General features: G+C 49.1%; 3 protein-coding genes across 5 annotated transcripts; 1 reads left to right on the top strand and 2 right to left on the bottom strand.

The window, feature by feature from the left end:
- Nucleotides 1-3,470: 3,470 nt before the first annotated feature.
- On the bottom strand, nucleotides 3,471-15,125 carry C10H2orf81 (chromosome 10 C2orf81 homolog). Its single transcript, XM_036087619.2, has 9 exons — nucleotides 14,917-15,125; nucleotides 11,499-11,729; nucleotides 11,184-11,405; nucleotides 8,737-11,016; nucleotides 8,366-8,605; nucleotides 8,023-8,112; nucleotides 5,308-5,496; nucleotides 4,703-4,809; nucleotides 3,471-4,590 (listed from the first exon to the last, which is right to left on the bottom strand). Exons 1-4 carry the CDS (start codon nucleotides 14,932-14,934, stop codon nucleotides 9,667-9,669), a joined length of 1,821 nt encoding a protein of 606 aa, XP_035943512.1. The 5' UTR covers nucleotides 14,935-15,125; the 3' UTR covers nucleotides 3,471-4,590; nucleotides 4,703-4,809; nucleotides 5,308-5,496; nucleotides 8,023-8,112; nucleotides 8,366-8,605; nucleotides 8,737-9,666.
- On the bottom strand, nucleotides 4,402-8,857 carry LOC144378785 (retinol dehydrogenase 11-like). Its single transcript, XM_078057429.1, has 5 exons — nucleotides 8,737-8,857; nucleotides 8,366-8,605; nucleotides 8,023-8,112; nucleotides 4,703-4,809; nucleotides 4,402-4,590 (listed from the first exon to the last, which is right to left on the bottom strand). The coding sequence occupies exons 1-5, from the start codon at nucleotides 8,855-8,857 to the stop codon at nucleotides 4,402-4,404; spliced, it is 747 nt and encodes a 248-aa protein (XP_077913555.1).
- On the top strand, nucleotides 15,082-19,070 carry WDR54 (WD repeat domain 54). 3 transcript variants are annotated; one of them, XM_036087643.2, is made up of 10 exons: nucleotides 15,082-15,200; nucleotides 15,742-15,874; nucleotides 16,189-16,251; nucleotides 16,641-16,707; nucleotides 16,800-16,853; nucleotides 17,183-17,310; nucleotides 18,200-18,300; nucleotides 18,375-18,537; nucleotides 18,731-18,805; nucleotides 18,884-19,070. In XM_036087643.2, the coding sequence occupies exons 2-10, from the start codon at nucleotides 15,800-15,802 to the stop codon at nucleotides 19,013-19,015; spliced, it is 858 nt and encodes a 285-aa protein (XP_035943536.1). In that variant the 5' UTR covers nucleotides 15,082-15,200; nucleotides 15,742-15,799; the 3' UTR covers nucleotides 19,016-19,070. The 3 variants fall into 3 exon arrangements, with proteins under 3 accessions (XP_035943536.1, XP_035943534.1, XP_035943535.1); XM_036087641.2 differs by having other exon boundaries at nucleotides 15,742-16,021; XM_036087642.2 differs by lacking the exon at nucleotides 16,800-16,853 and having other exon boundaries at nucleotides 15,742-16,021.
- Nucleotides 19,071-19,131: the final 61 nt, after the last annotated feature.

Below are 19,131 nucleotides of genomic sequence, written 5' to 3'. Positions count from 1 at the left end.
CTGGGGTTTAAAGGGCCTTAAGTAGGGACAGAAGACTAAATCTGGGGTTGAGCAGAGAAGATTGGAATAAAAAACTACCACCCCCTACACACACACATAAAGCCAGGAGAGTCAAAGAGTAACACCCCAGACAGTGAACTTCAAAAAAAAAAGTGTCCCACAGAGGGAAACAGTAAGGATAAAAGCTTCTCATCCTTAGTTGTGGGTGTAATGGGAAAATCCTCTCTGGTAATTCAAAACAATAAGCTTGTACTCACATAAGTTTGGGACCAGGATGTATATCACATGAGTGGCCAAAAGAATTCCAAGATGATATAGAGAGAGCATATATATGTATGTATGTATATATATATATATGTATGAAATATTATGCAGCCATGAGAAAAAAGGATCTCTTGCTATTTGTGACAACATGACAAAGGACCTTGAGCATATTATGCTTAGGGAGATAAGTCAGACAGAGAAAGACAAATACTGCATGATATCATTTATATGTGCAACCTAAAAAAAGTCAAACCTATGAAAAAAACAGTAAAATGGTGGTTACTGGGACAGGAGGGATGGGAAGGATAAGATTAATGGTGTTTAAGGGTATAAACTTGTAAAGAGTAGCAAATAGGCCATAGAGGTCTGATGCACAGTATGATGTATATAGATAACAACATTGTACTGTAATGATGTGATGTGATAAATATTGCTTCCATAGCAGTCATATTACAATATATAAATGTATCAAAGTAACACGCTGTATGCCTTAAATTTACAAAATGTAACGTGTCAAATCTATCAAACAAATAAATAGAAATACAGAGACATATATATCCTCAGATTCAGGAAACCCAAAAGATTCCCACCAGAATAAACAAAAAGAAATACACATCTGGATTAACAGTAGTGAAGCTGCAGGAAAGTGATGACAAGGATAACATCATAAAAGGAGCAAGAGAGAAAAAAAGCACTGTTAGATTAACATCTGATTTCTCATAGCAACAATGAAAGCCAGAAGATGAAGGAATATTATCTTCAATGGGATAAAAGACAATACCTGCCCGCCTATAATTCCTTAGCCAGCAAGATGATCCCTCAAAAATGGTGAAATAAAGACATTTTCAAGCCAATAAAACTGAGAAGGTTTATTATCATTAGATCCTGTATAAGTTTTCTGTTGCTGCATAACCAATCACTACACTCAGTGGCTTGAAAGAACCCAGGTATTGTCTCACGGTTTCTATGTATCAGGAGTCTGGGTACAGATTAGCTGTGTCCTTTGCTCAGGGTGTCACCAGGCTGAAATCATGGTGTCACCCAGGGCTGCAGTCTCATCTGGGCTCTAGGTCCTCTCCCAGACTCACTGGGTATTGGCAGAATCCAGTTCCTTATGGCTGGAGAACTGAAGCCTGGACTCCTAGAGGCCAGGTGGTCCTCTCCACAATGTGGCAGTTTATTTCTTCATGGTAAACAGGAGGATCTTTCTGAATTCTGGGAGGACCTGAACACATTTAAAGGGCTCACCTGATTAGGTCAGGTCCACCCAAAATAATCTCCCCTTTGATGAATTCAAAGTCAGCTGATGACAGTTCAATTACATCAGCAAACCCCTTTTGTCAGTATATAAGGTAATCACAGGAGTGAAACTCCATCACATTCATGAGTTCTGCTCACACTCGAGGGGAGGAGATTGTACAGAATGTGCACACAGAGAGTAGGAATCTTGGGGACTGTCTTAGTAAAATTCTGTGTGCCTTGAATCCTCATGACAGGAACTCGAAAGGATGTACTTCAGGTAAAAGGAAAATAATCCCAGGTGGAAGATCTGAGACACAAGAAAGAAGAGCAGGCAAAGAAAATATTAAACATATGGTAAATCTACAGAAATATGAACTATTTAAAATAATAACAATGTATTTGATTTGTGCAATTAACAAAATAACAATATCACCAAAATATCAGGTTACAAAAGCATATAAATTCAAAGGGAATAATTAATGTTAAAGAATTCTAACATCTGGGGCACCTGGGTGGCTCAGTCAGCTGAGCGTCTGCCTTTGGCTCAGGTCCTGAGATCGAGCCCCGCATCGGCTCCCCACGGGAAGCCTGCTTCTCCCTCTCCCACTCCCCCTGCTTGTGTTCCCTCTCTCGCTATGTCTCTCTCTCTGTCGAATAAATAAATAAAATCTTAAAAAAAAAAGAATTCTAACGTCTATGTATTGTTCGAAAGAAGTAGAAAAATACTGACTAAAGAGACAACGTGTTAAGTCTGGAGCACCTGGGTGGCTCAGTCAGTTAAGCGGATGGACTCTTGGTTTCAGCTCAGGTCACGGTCTCAGGGTTGTGAGATGGAGCCTTGAGCCTCAAGCCTCTCCTGGGCTCTGCACTCAGCGAGGAGTTGAGGAGTCGGCTCGAGATTCTGCCTCTGCCCCTTCCTCCCTTGCTGCAAGCTCTCTAAAATAAATAAAATCTTTTAAAAAAAGACTGTTAAGTCAAATATGCAGGTTGAAATTTTTTGATTAACCACTAAAGAACAGAAATAGATTATATACTTTCAAAACAAGAGAGGGAGTTTAAAAATGGAAAAATTCTTCCAGTACTCTCTGAGGCTCCCAACCAGCCTTCTTTCCCTCCCTCTCTCTGACCTCAGGGTCAGACTCGGATCCCAGTCTGGTGGTCCTCTCAGCTTCTCCCAGCTTCCTTCCCACTTTCTCTCACAGCCATTTCCCCTAACGAGTTTCTTGTACATTCAATCCCAACTTGGCATCTGCTTCTCAGATGATGCTCCTGGACTCACACAAATCCCCAATTCATTTTATGAAATGAATAGATCCATGACAGTGAAACAAGTCAATGGCAATACGTGTAAAGAAAAGTACAGGCCAAGGGCGCCTGGCTGGTTCAGTCAGAAAAGCGTGTGACTCTTCATCTTGGGGTCATGAGTTAGAGCCCTGCATGGGGTATAGAGATGGCTTAAATAAAAACAAAACTTAAAAAAAAGTACAGGCCAGGGGCGCCTCGGTGGCTCAGCCGGTTAAGCAGCTGCCTTTGGCTCAGGTCATGATCCCAGGGTCCTGGGATCGAGCCCCGCATCGGGCTCCCTGCTCTGCTGGAAGCCTGCTTCTCCCTCTCCCACCCCCCCTGCTTGTGTTCCCTCTCTCACTGTGTCTCTCTCTGTCAAATGAATAAATAAAATCTTAAAAAAAAAAAAGTACAGGCCAGTCTCATTTATGAACATGGTACTAAGTGCTAAACAAAAACCTGAGTATGCTCAATTTAGCAATGTCTACACAACACAGTGACCGGAAATGCGGGGTTGTTTATTGGGTTTACTTCAGAAATGCAAGCTCGGTTTAATACTAGAAAATCTATAAATGTCTTCTAGAAAAAGAAATAAAAGAATAGTGGAAAGGGAAGAAGTAAAACTGTTATTTTTCTTAGTGTGATTTTCTATGTAGAAAAACCAAAGCACCTACAGATAATTCATTAAAATTAGACAATTTATTATAGTTGTTCAATAGACAATCAGCACACAAAGGTTAAGGCACCATTTACAATAGCATCAAAATGAAGTTACCTGAATTAAATATAATAAATCCGGTGTAAGATCTTTACAGATAAAATTATTTAAAATTTTGTAAAGATATTAAAAAGAGTTAAGTAGATAGGAGTATACCTTGTTCAAGGTTAGGAAAATTCAATATCATAAAAATGTCAATCCTCCCAAGTAGATGTAATGGAATCACAGAAGGGTTCATGTGTGTGTGTGTGTGTGTGTGTGTGTGTGTGTGTGTGTGTATGTGAAATTTGAAGAGCTGATCCCAAAATGTATACAAATGAACAAAGACCCCGGAGAAAAGCAATGGGCTCCCAGCACCAGAATTCACTGATCTTGTTGCTTGGCTTGTTGCTTGTGATCTTGGTTTGGTTTGATGGAAAGGTGGAATGATCATCTGCAAGCTCACGTACAGTACCAGTTGGGAGACAACACTCTGTAAAGTACGTGTGGTATATGCTTTAATCAAGAGGGCAGTGTGGTGCTGTCTCCCCCCAAACCAGGAAGCATACGTGTAGAAACCAAGAGGTACAGGTGGAAGTTTCCCTTCTTACCAGTACCCCTAATTCCCACTGGAAGGAGTTTTACTCCCTGTCACCACAGAGCGGGACTCTGTAGGTTTGGAGATCCTAGTTGCCAGGGGATGAATACTTCCATCAGAGAACTGGCAGGAAAGTAGAAGGTGAAACTATCCTCTGGCTAATCTGAGCTTTCATGCCCCTGAGCCAACAGGAAGAGGAAGTGATCGTTATACCAGACAAGATGATTGATGCTTGGAACCAATAAACAAAAAGCATGATCAGAGTAAGGGCTGGGAGTCAGTGAGGATGGCAAGTTAGGGCAGGGGTCACAGAGGATCAGTCCATCTTATCTAGGTTTGTTATCTGGACAGAGGCATTCCAGAGCCTTTGCGCCACTTGAGGATCCTGAGCAACTTTAGTAGGAAGAATTATCATACAAGAACTGCTAAAATATTTTCCAGAAACACCATCCAGCTCCTTTGCCAAGCTCAGGTAGAGGACTGGGATCGCACCTTGTTTGGCATCCTGTAGAGGGGAGGAGAGGGAGTCATGCCAAGCTGACTTTGCTTTGCTGGGGACACACAGAAGCACAGCCCTGCCCCACCCTGTTCAGGCTGAGCCAGCCCCCCCTACCCACCTTACAGAAGAAGCTGAAGAGCCAGAAGAAGAGGCGGTAGGGCCAAGAGAAATGCTTCATGATCCCCGTGTATACTACACCTGGGTCCACAGAGTTCACAGTCACACCTGAGAGGGTGGGACACGGGTAAAGTGCAAAGTGGAATGAGAGGGGGATATTGGGAAGAAAGGGGTAAGTGTGGTTCTCCAACGATGGGAGGATCCTACGAGGTCTGTTGGGCAGAAGGAACCAGAGACTTGGGGGTGGTGCCAGGCAAGTCAGTCGTCTGAAACTCAGACAAATGGTGGTATTTAAGCCAGTGAGGAGACGGAAGTATTTTAAAGTGCTGGGTGAACTTTAGGAGGAATGCAGTGGATGGTGCCGGTTTTGGAGAATCCTGAGAGGAGAGGGGTGTTGTGAGTGATAGGAGAGTTGGAAAGACTGAAAAGGAGATGTGAAGACAGGGTTGAGGGAACCACAGCTGCACAGATGATACATGGAGGAGATTAACAGCTGCCTTGGGGGACACAGGGAGCAGTTTATGGCCAGGACATGTTGGGATGAGATGTGAAGTATTGGGAGGGGGTGCTGGGGATGGAGGAGTAGGGGATGTCAGAGACAATTACCTGTCCTTTGAAGTCTCCGGGCAAGCTCCCCAGTGAAGGAGGTCAAGAGCAGTTTGCTGCAGTCGTAGTTCTGGTTAAAGGTCAAAGGCTTACCAGCCCCTGTCAGATGTTTCTCATCAACACACCCGTGTGCATGCCGAAAGGAAGACACATTCACTACCCGGGCTGACCCTGCCCGTTGTAGGGCCCCTGGGTGGAAAGAGGACCACGCTCCTTCAATCCAAGTTCTGGAGTGAATTCCCATGGCCACTCCCCAACCTGCCTCTCCAGGAAACTCCAAAAGAGCAGAGACCATCCAGGGCTTTCAGGATAGGGTCAGTGGGCCCCCCCAGCTTAATGTGAATGGAGACTTCATCTTCATTAGCTACTTTCCTAACATTTTTCCTCCTCTCTTATTGTAGTGTTTGGATTTTTGTCTTGCTTTTCTCCCACTTGTCAGCTGGAGCTACTTTAATTGATCCCTGTTTGTGTTTTACCTCACTGGTAGCTAAGAGAGAAAAGCAGAAGTTGCAGACACTGTGAAAGCTGTCTTTTGTGTATTCATCACACAGATGTTCATTAGGTGTCTGGATTATGGCATACCAAGACAGATGCTAAGGACATAAGGGTGCTAGGTTGAGGGGGGAAAGAAACGTATGTAGAGATGCTTGGGAAAGTGTTTTTTTTTTTTTTTTTTTTTTTTTAGACCCCAGCTATCGGGATGCCTGGGTGGCTCAGTCGGTTAAGCGTCTGCCTTCAGCTCAGGTCATGATCCCAGGGTCCTGGTGGGGAGCTTGCTTCTCCCTCTGCCTGCAGCTCCCCCTGCTTGTGCGCTCTCTCTCTTTCTCTCTCTGACAAATAAATAAAATCTTTTAAAACCCAACTATCTTCCAAAGTAACAAAAATGAAATTACAATCAATAGTACAAGTTAAATCTTTTTTAAAAAAATATGCTACTATCTATCTGAAGTCTGGATTATATAAAATATGAAAAATAGTAGTTGTCACATATGAGCTTACAGTGTTCAAAATGCCAAAAGTATTTTGAACCATACATTTAAATTACGAATCACAAATGAAAAATTGAGCAGGTGGTATTTAGCCAAAATTTGCTGGAGAGAAAATTATTCTTAAAGAGAACAGACCCCAGACTTGCAGGCATAGTGATATAAAGGCCATAGGGGCTCACAGCCTAGTTGGAGACTGATGCTCATGGAACAGTGTCGATGTGGGAACAGGGATGTGTACAAGGGCTGAGGGAGCCCTGTAAATGGGGGACTGCTGGGGGAGGCAAAGGGCAGGATCCACAGCACAGGCAATATCTGTGCTGAGTCTTGGCGAAGGAACTAAAGTTGGTCAGCTAAAAGAGTGGAAAAGGATATTCCACATAGAGGCGAGCACGTGTGCAAAAAGCAGAGCCAGAGGGGGAAAAAAGCAAGGTCCAAGAGCTACAGAGCATAGCTACAGACTGTCTGCTGGAGAGGAGAGTATGGATTCAGGAAGGGCAGAAGGTGAGGCTCTCAGTCTGCAGGGGATCTGGGCATGGAAAGAAGGGGCTTAGAGTTTCTCCGCTAAAGGATAGAGTACCTTCCAAGGATTTTAAGCAAGTGATATGGTGAAAAGTGATTTCTACAAGTGGCAGGAAGAATAGATTAGAGAAGGGGAGGAGATGGGGCGCCTGGGTGGCTCAGTTGGTTAAGCGTCTGCCTTCAGCTCAGGTCATGATCCCAGGGTCCTGGGATGGAGCCCCGCATGGGGCTCCCTGCTCAGGGGGGAACCTGCCTCTCCCTCTGTTTGCCACTCCCCCTGCTCCTGCTCTCTCTCTGATAATTAAATAAAATCTTTTTTAAAAGGAGAGAGAGAGAAGGGGAAGAGAGAAGACAGTTTAAGAAAATACAACTAGGCAAGGTGCAGACAGGGTGTGACAATTTGTCGAAAGGGGGAAAAAAGTTACTTCTTGCGAACTCATACATAGAGTTTTGCCTTGCTCTTTGTTCCTTTTCCAGTTGGGGCTAATTTAATCAGCCACTAAAGAGCCCATGAGATCCTGGCAACATGAATTGCCTCCCAAGAAAGGCATGGGTAGCTGATTTTCAAGGAGAGGAGGAGATTTTTTAAATGTAATCCCTTTTGTACACTTTCAATTTTGTGTTTTGGACACATATTACCTAACCCAAACAATTGGTTTTATTTTAAAGAGGCTATTACACAGTCCAGGAGAAAATGTTAGGAAGAAGGCACCTGCCCCTCACTCTGCCCCAGCCTCCCCAGGAAGAACCCAAACTTCCTTAATCAGAAAGTATTAAAAAATCAGAAAGCCAAAGGACTTGGGCCCAGGACAGAGATGAGTTCTGTCTAGATTCCTGGTGGATCTTGAGTTATTTGAGAGCAGGAAGTAGGTCTTCTTGGTGTCTATGTTCCTAGTGGTCTAGTGCTCCCCTAAGAAGCTTTTGTTGAGAGGACTGACTCAACTGGCCTAGCTAAAACTCAGAGCTGGGGGAAGGAGAGGTGGGATCTTAAATCCCCTTGCTGGTTATATTTGGGGCTGACTGATTTCATTACCAGCCTCTGACTCCTGACTTGTGTCAGGTGGGTTCCCTTGCTGTGTGTGGAGAAAAGGCATACTGGCTCATCACTCAGGGAAAGGAAGTGGCCATGGAGACAGTAAGCCATGAAAATGCCAGGGGAATGGAGAAGCAAGGGTGGCACAGAAGGGAGGCACCCATTCTTCCTTACCTTGGAGTAGATTTGTAAGCAAGAAGGGCCCAACATAGTTGGTGGCAAAGGTGAGATCAAGGCCCTCTGGGGTAAGTGTCTTGGGGAATCCTGGGAGGAGATGAGAACACAGGTAGTGGGTAATGGAAGGAGACAAGATTTGGGAGATAGATTGGCGTTCAATAGATACGGCACAGGAATATGTATGTGCAAGGATGGGGCCAAAAACTTAAGGGAGGCTTTTTAGGGTCATGTATGAATTCAAGTTTTTCAGCAGGATGCACAGATTAGGTTTGGTGGATGCCTGTTTTAGGGTCCCTGAACTGGAAAGGAGGCTCCTGAGATGTGTCCGGGGGAAACATACCGCAGATTCCAGCATTGTTGACCAGCAGATGTATCTCAGGAGCCTCCTGCAGAAGCCACTGGGCAAATCTCCGGGTGGAGGCCATAGAGCTCAAGTCCACCTGGCCAAGCAGGAGGCAGTTGCTCTTTGAGGCTACTTGGATCTCAGCCAGGGCTTGCTGTCCACGCTCCTGGTTACGGCAGGCAAGGATCACACGGGCCCCACGGCGGGCCAGCTCCTGGGATACAACCTTCCCGATGCCTATAGGAGGGCAGCTTCAAAGTAGGCTAGCCTGGGGAGTGATGAGAGGTGCTGGTCCACACCCCCACCCTCCCCAGTGGGGCTGCGGGGCACTGAGGCACCTAGTGAGGTAGCAGGATAAGAGAACTCACCACTGTTGGCACCAGTCACCACTGCTGTCTTCCCAGTTAGGTCTGTGGAGCACTGCTGGAGGTCCCAAAGATGAGACTCATGCCAGAGTCGCACACTTAGTCTAAGCAGAAGGACCAGCATGAGCAAGACAGAGCCAGGGCTCCAGACCAGGGTGCTGAGTAGAGACCACTGTGACATAGCAAAGACTTGCTGGTTGGCCACCGGAAGAGCTGGCTGCAGTACAGGTAAACTGGGGAGGAGCTAGTCAAAGCTGAGCGGGGGATTAGCAATCAAGCAGGTTTGGTGCCTAGGACACAAAATTTAAAGAGGCTACTCACTCTCAGATTTGGTCAAGCACCCTGCTTGGACTTGGGAGTGCATTCCACCTTAAATTGCAAGCCTTGGACACCTGATTGCCTCACTGCTATCTTTGGCCCAGAGTCAGTGCTTCTCTGAGCCAGTATAGGCTGATGGTTGTCTCCAAGTGAAACTAAGCTGAATTGATGAATTCCAGGGATTGGAAAAGCAAAATATCAAATTCCTCCTGTCTTTAATCAATGTGTACTTAAGCAGAGCCGTCAGCTTACTCCCCTACTGCAAGGAGGCTCTGAGTGATTCCAACTGAGGCAGACCCCTCTTGCAGCCCTTATGTCTACTCCTCTGTGGAGAGGGGGATGGTTCTCCAGAATGCCTCTGCTGGGGAGCAACAGTGACCCTAGTGCAAGGTCTCCCAAGGGTGGACATGGGGTTATTCCCTGGAACCAGTGTTCTATATTCTTCTAGGACTGTAGGGGACAACTGCTCCTGAGTGAGTACCCTTGGAAGAAACTGACAGAGACATCAGGTCAACCCTTAAGGCAACTCAGGTGTTTATTCTGGCAAGCAGAAAGAAGGAACCGACTGCCTGAGCTTCAGGGCCCAAAATAGGGCAGGTGCTTGGGGAGCAGTGATCACACTTTGGGGGTTGGGTTCTTCATTAGTTGTCTCACAGACACCTGAGGCTTTGGGGCACCTGTCTGGATGGGATGCTGCTCAATGGGAAGAGAGGTGCCACTTTCTTTGTCCTCCTGCTGGGATACTGCAGCCCTGAGCAGCACCTGGGTGGTTGGGTTCCACATGCTCACACCAGGAGCCAGCTTCATTGTGTCAGGCAGCAACACGGGCTTCCACATCACCTGGGATGTGGCCTCAAGGACTCGGGGTGCTGTATGTGGCCACCTGTGAGGATCCTGACGCTCCCAGGAGCTGGGATCCAGGCCCTGTGGATTTATGCGGCTGCGGCCAGCCCACATCTCGCCCAGCAACTCAGCCTCGCCCTCCCAGCCACTGGGCCACTTGGCACCAGGCCACATTTTGGGGCTGGGGCTCCGGGCCAGATCAGGGAAGGCCAGATGCGGGGTGGCAAGAAAGCCAAGCCCAGGTTTGGGAAAGGGCAACTTTGACCCAAAGCCTGGCGATGGCAGGCCTAAGCTTAAAGTGGGGGATTGGAGGCCAGGGCCCCGGCCCAAGGTAGGGAAAGGAGCGCTAGGCGGGAGAGAGAAGAAAACTGTCGGGGAGACGCGGACACTGGGTCCAGGCGCTAGCGGTCTGGCGGGAGCCTCGGGAGCCTCGGGAGCCTCGGTCTTCGGAACCCTCCGGCGCCCGCGGTAGGCTTCCAGGGGGCGTGCCTCTGAGTCCGGAACCAGAACCTCGGCCAGCGGGCGCACCCAGTGGCGTGGCAGGCGCGTGGGGTCCAGACGCACCCCGGCCTTGCGGCCCACCCTGTAGGGAAGCCGGGTCCGCAGCGCGTCCGCGAACCTGGGCTGCTGTGGCTCTGATGAGGCGGAGGGGCCGAGCGCCGTGGGGACGCCAGCGGAGAGGCCCGCCCCCGACACGCCCGAGTCCATGAGGGGCACGTCCTCCTTCTTGAGCTTCAGCCAGCCCCCAGCTATGTGCGGCTGGGACGTGCAATAATAGAGGGCCTCCAGCAAGAACTGGGAGCCGGGGGGCTGTGCCCTCTGGGTCAAGGCCTGGGTGCTGGCTACCTCCAGAGAAGGTTGGGGACTGCCATCGGGAGCCATCTCCACCGACGGTTGGCGGCTCGCGTTCAAGGACCCCACCGTGGCCTGGTGGTCTCTGGCCTGGACGTCCAAGTCCTCTAAAGGACCCCCGGACCCTGTCTCCTGAAACAGCTCTGGGGTAGGTGGGGGGCCCGGAGTGACTTGCAGCTCTGGAGAATGCTCCCAAGATTCCATCTGCTCCTGAGAGTGTCTCACCATCCACCGTCTTCCTAAGGAGATCTGGTCCACGCTCCCCTGGTCCTAGGAAATGCATTGGGGGTAGGGGTAGAGGGTGGGTAGTGAGACGCGGGAAAGAGGAGAGAGGAACTAAGGGTAGAGGAGTCCAGGGAGGCCCTGAGGAGAAGGAAGACTCGGTGGGGCTCAGGGTAGGGGGGTGGGGGTCGAAGGGAGTTTGGGGCTGGGCTTACCTCGCCTTGGAAGGTCTCCTCCGGCCCCATCGAGGCAGGCGCATGCAGCACGGGCACTGATCCCTGAGCCCAGGCATCCGTCGTGCATGCCAAGGGTTCCTCGTCCTCGCCCCACGTGGGGTCCTCGGCCACTGCAGATTCTCCCTCGTCCCTGGCCAGGAAGCGCCACTCGGTGATCTGCAGCATGGCCTCCCGGGCCTGGCTAATGGTGAACGGAATGCACTATGGAGGTGAGAAAGGGTCTCAGCCCAGGGGGTGCCGGAGGGACGGGTGGGTGGGTGGAGATGAGTCTGGAGAACGGGGATCCAGGCCCACCTGCTGAGTCAAGTAGACTTTGAAGGCAGAGTCCATGACTTGAGCCAGCAGATCAGCCAAGATGTCCCCCACAACATCCTCTCCCTCCTCTAGAGCCATGAGCGCCATCCAGTCAGCCTCCGTGAGCCGCCCAGGCACGATGTCCACCTGTGGCACCTGCACCGTAGGAGGCCGCGCCTTTTCTGCCTTGGATCGGGTCACCCCGCGGTCCCGGATCTGTCTCTCCTGCCTCTGGGAGGAAAAAACAGGGCAATCAGGCCAGGAAACAGAGAAGTGGAATGGAGAAGCAGCTACAGACTAGGAAGAAGCTTTCTCAAGCTGTCCAGTAGGAAGGAAAAGCCTTCTGAAAGGAACAATTACTAAGAGCCTACTACATGTCAAATTTATTTTAGATGTTTGACCTAGCTAATTTATTTTTTTAAGATTTATTTATCTGAGGGGGGAGGGGCAGAGGGAGAGAATCTTTCAAGCAGACTCCCTGCTGAGTGGGGAGCTGGACATGGGGCTCGATCTCTGGACCCTGAGATTATGACCTGAGCTCAAACCAAGAGTAGGAGGCCTAACTGACTGAGCCACCCAGGTGCCCCTGACCTAGCTAATTTAATTTTCATTAAAAAAAATTTTTTTTAAAGATTTTATTTATTTATTTGATAGAGAGAGCAAGAGAGCACAAGCAGGGGGAGCGGTAGAGGGAGAGGGAGAAGCAGGCTCTCTGCCAAGCAGGGAGCTCAATGCGGGGCTCATGACCTGAGCCAAAGGCGGACGCTTAACCATCTGAGCCACCCAGGTGCCCCGTTAATTTAATTTTCAAAACATCTCACTAAGCCCATTTTACAAAGAAACTGAAAGGACACAAGTTAACCATCGCTTGCTTGAGATTACAGAGTACACCCTGGCTATGTATAGCTCTACTCCACAGTCCCTGCTATTGGCACTAGTTCAAAAGGTTCAAAGTTCTTAAGAGTTCAGAAAAATTAAAGACGAGTCAATAAATGGCTAGTGCTCTTTAGAGTCTCCTCCTCTCCCCCAAATCAACTTAGGTCATTTTACACCTAAATAAATTCCAGATGGATTAAAGGATATACACACACAAATGAAACAAAAACATAAACAAAAAATAAAATGTAGGAAAAAAATAAGTTAAATTGTCATATCATCTCTGGGTGAGAAAAAACTGCCTCAGCATAAAAATTATGTAAGAAATAGCTAGAGAGGTGTATACATATAGGCAAAATTTTCCTATACTTATTTTTAAGACATTCCCAGTTACAAGCTGACAGTAGTTACCATTTACTGGCATTTAAGTGTATCAGTTACAAACGTTCACTCAAGTCCTACATTTTTAGACTACATACTATTTTTATCTTCATTTTACAGAATTTGTCCAGATCACACAGCAAGGAAGTAGTGAAGTCATAATTCATATGTAGGTATGCCTGACTCTAAAGCCTGACTTTATCCTGCTTTCCAAAATAAAAAAAATTGCAACAAATATAAAAAAGGATAAATATCCCCAAGTATATTAAAAACTCACATAAAAAATAAAATCATAAGACCCCCAAGGATAATAAGCAAAGGACATTAACATTTCACAAAAATGGAACCATAAATGACTAATAAACATTTGAAAAGACGTCCAACCTTCAAAAATATCAATTCCAGTTTTATGAACACATCCAAAGGCGTATCCTGAAATGAAAATAAAAATATATCCTCCAACATATTCCCCATTTATAATAGCAGAATATTAAAAACCTATGTCTAACAAAAAGAATATATGGCTAATTGTGTGCCCTCTATACTAACGAATATTATGCAATGATTAAAGATAATTTTAAGAAGAATTTGCAATAGGATAGGTAATGATAAATGAAAGAAACAGAATACAAAATTACATACCAAGTATCATCTCAGATGTATAAATCTGTATATGTTAAAGAAAAGGGAAACACTAAAATTGTAACAGTGGATATGTTTCTTTCTTGTGCTCTTCTCTATTTTATAAGTTCTCTACAGTGAGTCTGTGTCCTTTTATTTTATTTTATTTTATTTTAAAGATTTTATTTATTTGACAGAGAGAGTCACAGTGAGAGAGGGAACACAAGCAGGGGGAGTGGGAGAGGGAGAAGCAGGCTTCCAGCAGAGCAGGGAGCCCAATGCAAGGCTCGATCCCAGGACCCTGGGATCATGACCTGAGCCGAAGGCAGACGCTTAACGACTGAGCCACCCAGGCGCCCCAGTCTGTGTCCTTTTATAATCAAGAAAAATCCGCATAAAAAGAAAAAGGCTAGTTCCATAAATTCATTTTAGCATAGGAAACTTACAGGGAGATTCTTGGGAGCCTCCTCACTTTCCTACAAGTCTCCCTGAACTTGGTTCCTTCCAAAATTTACCTCTAAAGGTAATCTTCTCAAATCTTTACCTCCTCACCCCCACCCAACCTTATTGCCTCCTACCAGATGTCCCCTCAAATTCATTCTCCCCCATATCTGGTGTTTCCTAAACTTTACACTGAACTCAAAATCCCTTAAGCCTCATTTCCTTTCTCTGCTAATGAAAACAGCCCTGGTGGCAAGCCCAGGGAGCAGCCCACAGCCCAGTCCAGGCTTGGCCAGAGCAGGGCAGATAGGGCTGGGAGAGGAGAGCCAGTTCCTTAGACTTACCCTCCCAGCCTCTCCTGTGCCACCCCTGATAGTGACTGTATCTAGACGTGGCCTGGCCAGAGAGGCCAGAGATATTATTGCACGAAGTCTCCTCAAATCTGTTTTATTTAAAAATTTCTTGGCTTTTGGGGCACCTGGTGGCTCAGTAGGTTAAGCCTCCGCACTTGATTTCAGCTCAGGCCCCGGTATGGAGCTCCCAGTCAGCGGGGAGTCCGCTTGAGATTTTCTCCTTTCCTCTCTCTCTGCCCCTCCCCAACTACCCCTCTCGCGCGGGCTCTCTCTAAAATAAAAAGAAATCTTAAAAAAAAAATTCTTGGCTTTTAAACAATTTGACTTTCAAGTGCAGCCTCAAAGTTGTTTAATCCATTCCTTCCTCCCAAAATCCTTGAAAGGGAGTTTATTTAGCAACGCCTCTCCCCAGTGCCTGACCAATTCTGGTTTATCCATTTGAATGGGTGCCTCAGCGTAAGAGACTACATGCATAGCTGCTTCCAAAGTCAGTTCCTGTTCTTGCGCTCTGCACCATACATTTGACTTTTTCCCTCAGGTTCCGAGTGTGACAAAGCGTGTTAGTGTGCGTGGTGCAGGTGTAGATTTTCTGCCCAAGACCGACGTGGCTTCCTTGGTCACCATGAACGCCCGCATGGTGGGCGGGCGGCGGGCGGCAGGCGGCGTGGGGCCGACCCACGGTTCCCCACACCGACCTTAAAGGCCGGTCCCGGCTCTGGCCCACCCCTAGCGGAGCTGAAGCTCACCGAGCCTTCGTGAGCCATCGCCGCAGCTGTCGCTCCAACCCCGGGGCTTCGGCAGCTTCCCTGCCTTGCTGCAGCCTCCTCCGCCTAACCGTCGCCCTAGCAACGGCGCCTTGCACCCAGCGGCTGACCTAGCGTAGAGTGGCTCGCCCCGCCCACGGTTGCCCTGGCAACCGCGCCGCGCTCTGCGTGTCTGGGTTGCTCGGCCCCGCCCAATGGCCGTGCGTACGTGCGTCGTCTCTATGGTGGCGGCGGATTCGCAGGGACCGAAGGATTCCCGGAGTCAGGCAAGCGACCCTGGGGCTGCGGGTGTGACCTCTGGCCGGGGGCTTCGGGGAGCCAGCTGAGAGAAGAAGTGTCTGGGGGCGGGGCGCCTGGGTGGCTCAGTTGGTTGGGCGACTGCCTTCGGCTCAGGTCATGATCCTGGAGTCCCTGGATCGAGTCCCACATCGGCCTCCCTGCTCCGCAGGGAGTCTGCTTCTCCCTCTGACCCTCCCCCCTCTCATGTGCTGTCTCTCTCATTCTCTCTCTCTCAAATAAATAAATAAAATCTTAAAAAAAAAAAAAAAAGAAGTGTCTGGGGGCTACCCTGCTTCATCTGCCTTCGCTCGGGCGCTTGGGGCCATCGGGTCCTGTGCCATCACCGTTCCTCCTCTGGGATTCCCCCATCGCCCCTTTGACTCAGCCCTGGGGCTCCCCTTTCCCGTTCCCCAAGACGTCCCCACGCCAGACTCCCCTATTGCCGTCCTCGGGTTCCCCATCACATCCTGACCTACTCCAATGGTCTCCTTCAGTGCCTCATGACAGCATCCCCCATTCCTCCCGCAGGAATCACCACTGTCGTCTGTTTCCGGGGCGCCTGTGATTCGGGCCTTTCTCCGCTAGTATGTTCCGCCGGGAGCGCTCTATTCCCCTTCGATGTTCGGCTGCAGCCCTGTGCAACAACCTCAGTGTGCTGCAGGTACCCTCCCGCAACCTCACACATTTTGGGGTAGTCCATGGACCCAGCGCCCAGCTTCTCAGCGCTGCTCCTGAGGGTGTGCCCTTGGCCCAGCGCCAGCTCCACGCTAAGGAGGGAGCTGGAGTGAGCCCTCCACTTATCACCCAGGTGAGGCATAGACTTGAGAGTGGTGTTGCTGAACCCAGTCCTCATCCCAGTCCTTCCTCTCCAAGCCTCAAGGAATAGGCCTTCCCTAACCCTCTGATTTTTCACTTTTGAGTCCTCCTATCCTCCACTCTGACCACTTCTTCCTACTCTGGGCCACTTCCCTTTAGGTCCATTGGTGTGTCCTCCCCTTCCGAGTGTTGCTGGTACTCACCTCACATCGAGGAATACAGGTAAGGAGAGCTTCCTACCCTCCCCCACTATAATCTTCTCAACTCTTCCCCCAGGCCCCTAAACACTTCCCCACTTGCCTCTAAACACTTACAAACTTGTCACATGTTTAGCCCATTCTTCCTTATTTCTCATCTTCATTCCTTCCATCTTTTCTGATTCCCAAGTGCCATCTCCAATACCTGCCCTTTTACTAGCTGTATGACCTCAGGCAATTTAGTTAACTTCTCAGAGCCTCAGTGTCCTGAGATGGGAATAAAAGTAGTGCCTGCCTCCCAGAGTTGTTTTTGAGGATTAAATGGGCTAAGGCTAACATGAGTATGTGAAATACTCAGCATAGCTCAGCAAAGGTCAGCTGGATTGTGCCCCCATCCTTGCTCTTGTCTTCCAGATGTATGAGTCAGATGGCTCTGTCATGGTCTATTGGCACGCACTGGACTCTGGAGATGTGTCTCCAGGTACCTGCAGGACTGAGTGGGATGGGGGTAGGCAGTGTTTGGTGGGGCCGGAGAAGGTGCTATTTCTAATAGTTTTCCCTTTGCATACTCAGTACAGGCTGTGTTTGCCCGAGGAATTGCTTCCAGTGGCCACTTCATCTGTGTGGGTGAGGGGGCCAAAGGCAGGGCATTGGGGGGTGCTGGGGTATAGGGGTGTGGGCCTTGGCCAGGAGGATGCTGAAGGTTTGAGGGAATTTTTGAGGGTTAGAGGGAAGGGTGGGAGTGAAGGGGGCTCTTATAGAGACTCCAAAAAGCCACGGAGGGCTTCAGAAGGGCAGGATAAGACAGAATAACGGTAGTCAGTGGAGGAGTAGAGCTGTTGGAGCAGTGACTGGTGGTTTTGTTACAAAGGTTTCTGGGTTGGAGGGAGTGCTATGTGTGGTGGTTGGAGACTCGGGAGGATCAGGAAACCATCAGTGGGGCACTGGTTCCGCAGGAACGTGGTCGGGCCGGGTACTGGTGTTTGACATCCCAGCCAAGGGTCCCAACATTGTTCTGAGTGAAGAGCTGGCTGGGCACCAGACATCAGTCACAGACATTGCGACCGAGCCTGCCCAGGGACAGGTGAGTGGATTCCCCCTACCAATTCCAGTGAGCCTGGGAGCCTTCCCACTTTGGTAGGCAGCAGACCTGGGTTTAAGTCTTGACTCCACCGCTAAGCAGTTGGATCACTTTGGGGACATTGCTGCCCTTTCCCAGGTTTCAGCAATCTCAAGTCCAGTGATGAAGACTGATTTTCCATTTACATGGCATTTAATAGTTCACGAACACTTTTCAATACTGGTGTGAATTGAAGAGTTGGGACAGATGGTGTCTAAGATGCTTTCCAACTCTAACATGTGCAGCCTCCTTTTCTGGACTTGGGCAAGTCCTACCTATTCAGGCCCACCTCCAGTGCTACTCTCTTCGGGAAGCCATCCCCCTATTCCTGCTCCCACTGATCTCCCTTGGCTGAGCCCTGAATTGGTACTATCCTCAAAGACAACTCTTGTCTCCCTAATTGGATTACAAACCTCTTGAGAATGGGGTATGTATATTCTAATTCATATCCTCCACTGCACCTGACCCAGGGCTGGGCCCAGAGGCTATGTTGGTTGCCTGGGGTTGGAGGTTTCAAGAGGCCTGGACTCTAGTCATTACTGTGACTGGCTCATTGCAAGACCTCCAGATCATAACACTGTGGTCTCAGCTTCATCATCCATCCAGTAAGGACAATTATATACCCTGCCCCTCACACATGGTTTGTCAGGTCAGGGGGAGTGAGACTCTAAGGAATGCAAGGGAGGCACTTTATGCATCCTGAGGGAACCCCCGCATTCAGCTGGTGAGGGCTCCACATTTTGCCCTTTCCCTGGAGAGGCAAAGATGCAAATGCTGCCTCCCTTCCCACCTGCCCTGTATACAGGACCCAGCAGTGGAGGAAGGGAAGGACTGATCCCGCTTTTCTCCTCAGGACTGCATGGCTGACATGGTGACGGCAGATGACTCAGGCTTGCTGTGTGTCTGGCGGTCAGGGCCTGAATTCAAATTAATGACCCAAATTCCAGGATTTGGGTAGGTGAGGCAGAAGGGGGCTGATGCCTTCCTGAGGGGTCAGAGGAAAATAAAGTGGGTTATCACCCTTCCAGGGTCCCGTGCCCTTCCGTGCAGCTGTGGCATGGGACAGTAGCCGCAGGCTACGGGGATGGGCAAGTGCGTCTCTATGAGGCCAGTACGGGAACTCTGCACGTCCAGATCAGCGCCCACGCCCGGGCCATCTGTGCCCTGGACCTGGCTCCCGAGGTGGGCAAGGTCAGTCTCCTCCTCCATCCCTATATACCTGTGTTCCTGGTACTGGGGTGTGGAGAGGAACTCCACAGGCTTGTCTGCTACTCAGTGGAGCCCTCTCCCTGGGCACCTGGGTCAGGCACTCCAGCCTATACACGTCCCCTGTCAGCACGTGCCAATGCCCCCATCCTACCACCCTTTTTTTTTGTTTTTATAGCTTCTCTCTGCAGCCGAGGACACCTTTGTACACATCTGGAAGCTGAGCAGAAGCCCAAAGAGTGGCCACACTGAGGTGTGTGTTGTGGGAGGAGTGGAAAGGGGGGGCCCAAGCCTGAGGCGGCAGGCCCTGAGCAGCCCTCCTCTCCCCCAGGTGGAGCACTGTCATGCTGAGTGTGTACCTGACACCCAGGTGTGTGGTGCCCGATTCTGTGACCCCGCTGGCAGCTCCTTTGCTGTGACTGGCTATGACCTTGCTGAGATCCTGAGATTCAGCAGCGTGTGAGAGAAGAGCAGCCCGCCTTTCTCCCTGTGGGATTTATAAAGTACCCCTGCACCCAGCCCTTGTCTGATTACTCAGTATCACAGTCATACTTCACGACTACCGGTCAACTAAACTCC

Source organism: Halichoerus grypus, chromosome 10 (genome assembly GCF_964656455.1).
Source record: "Halichoerus grypus chromosome 10, mHalGry1.hap1.1, whole genome shotgun sequence".
Taxonomy (NCBI): domain Eukaryota; kingdom Metazoa; phylum Chordata; class Mammalia; order Carnivora; family Phocidae; genus Halichoerus; species Halichoerus grypus.
This window is presented reverse-complemented; position numbering and strand designations above follow the sequence as displayed.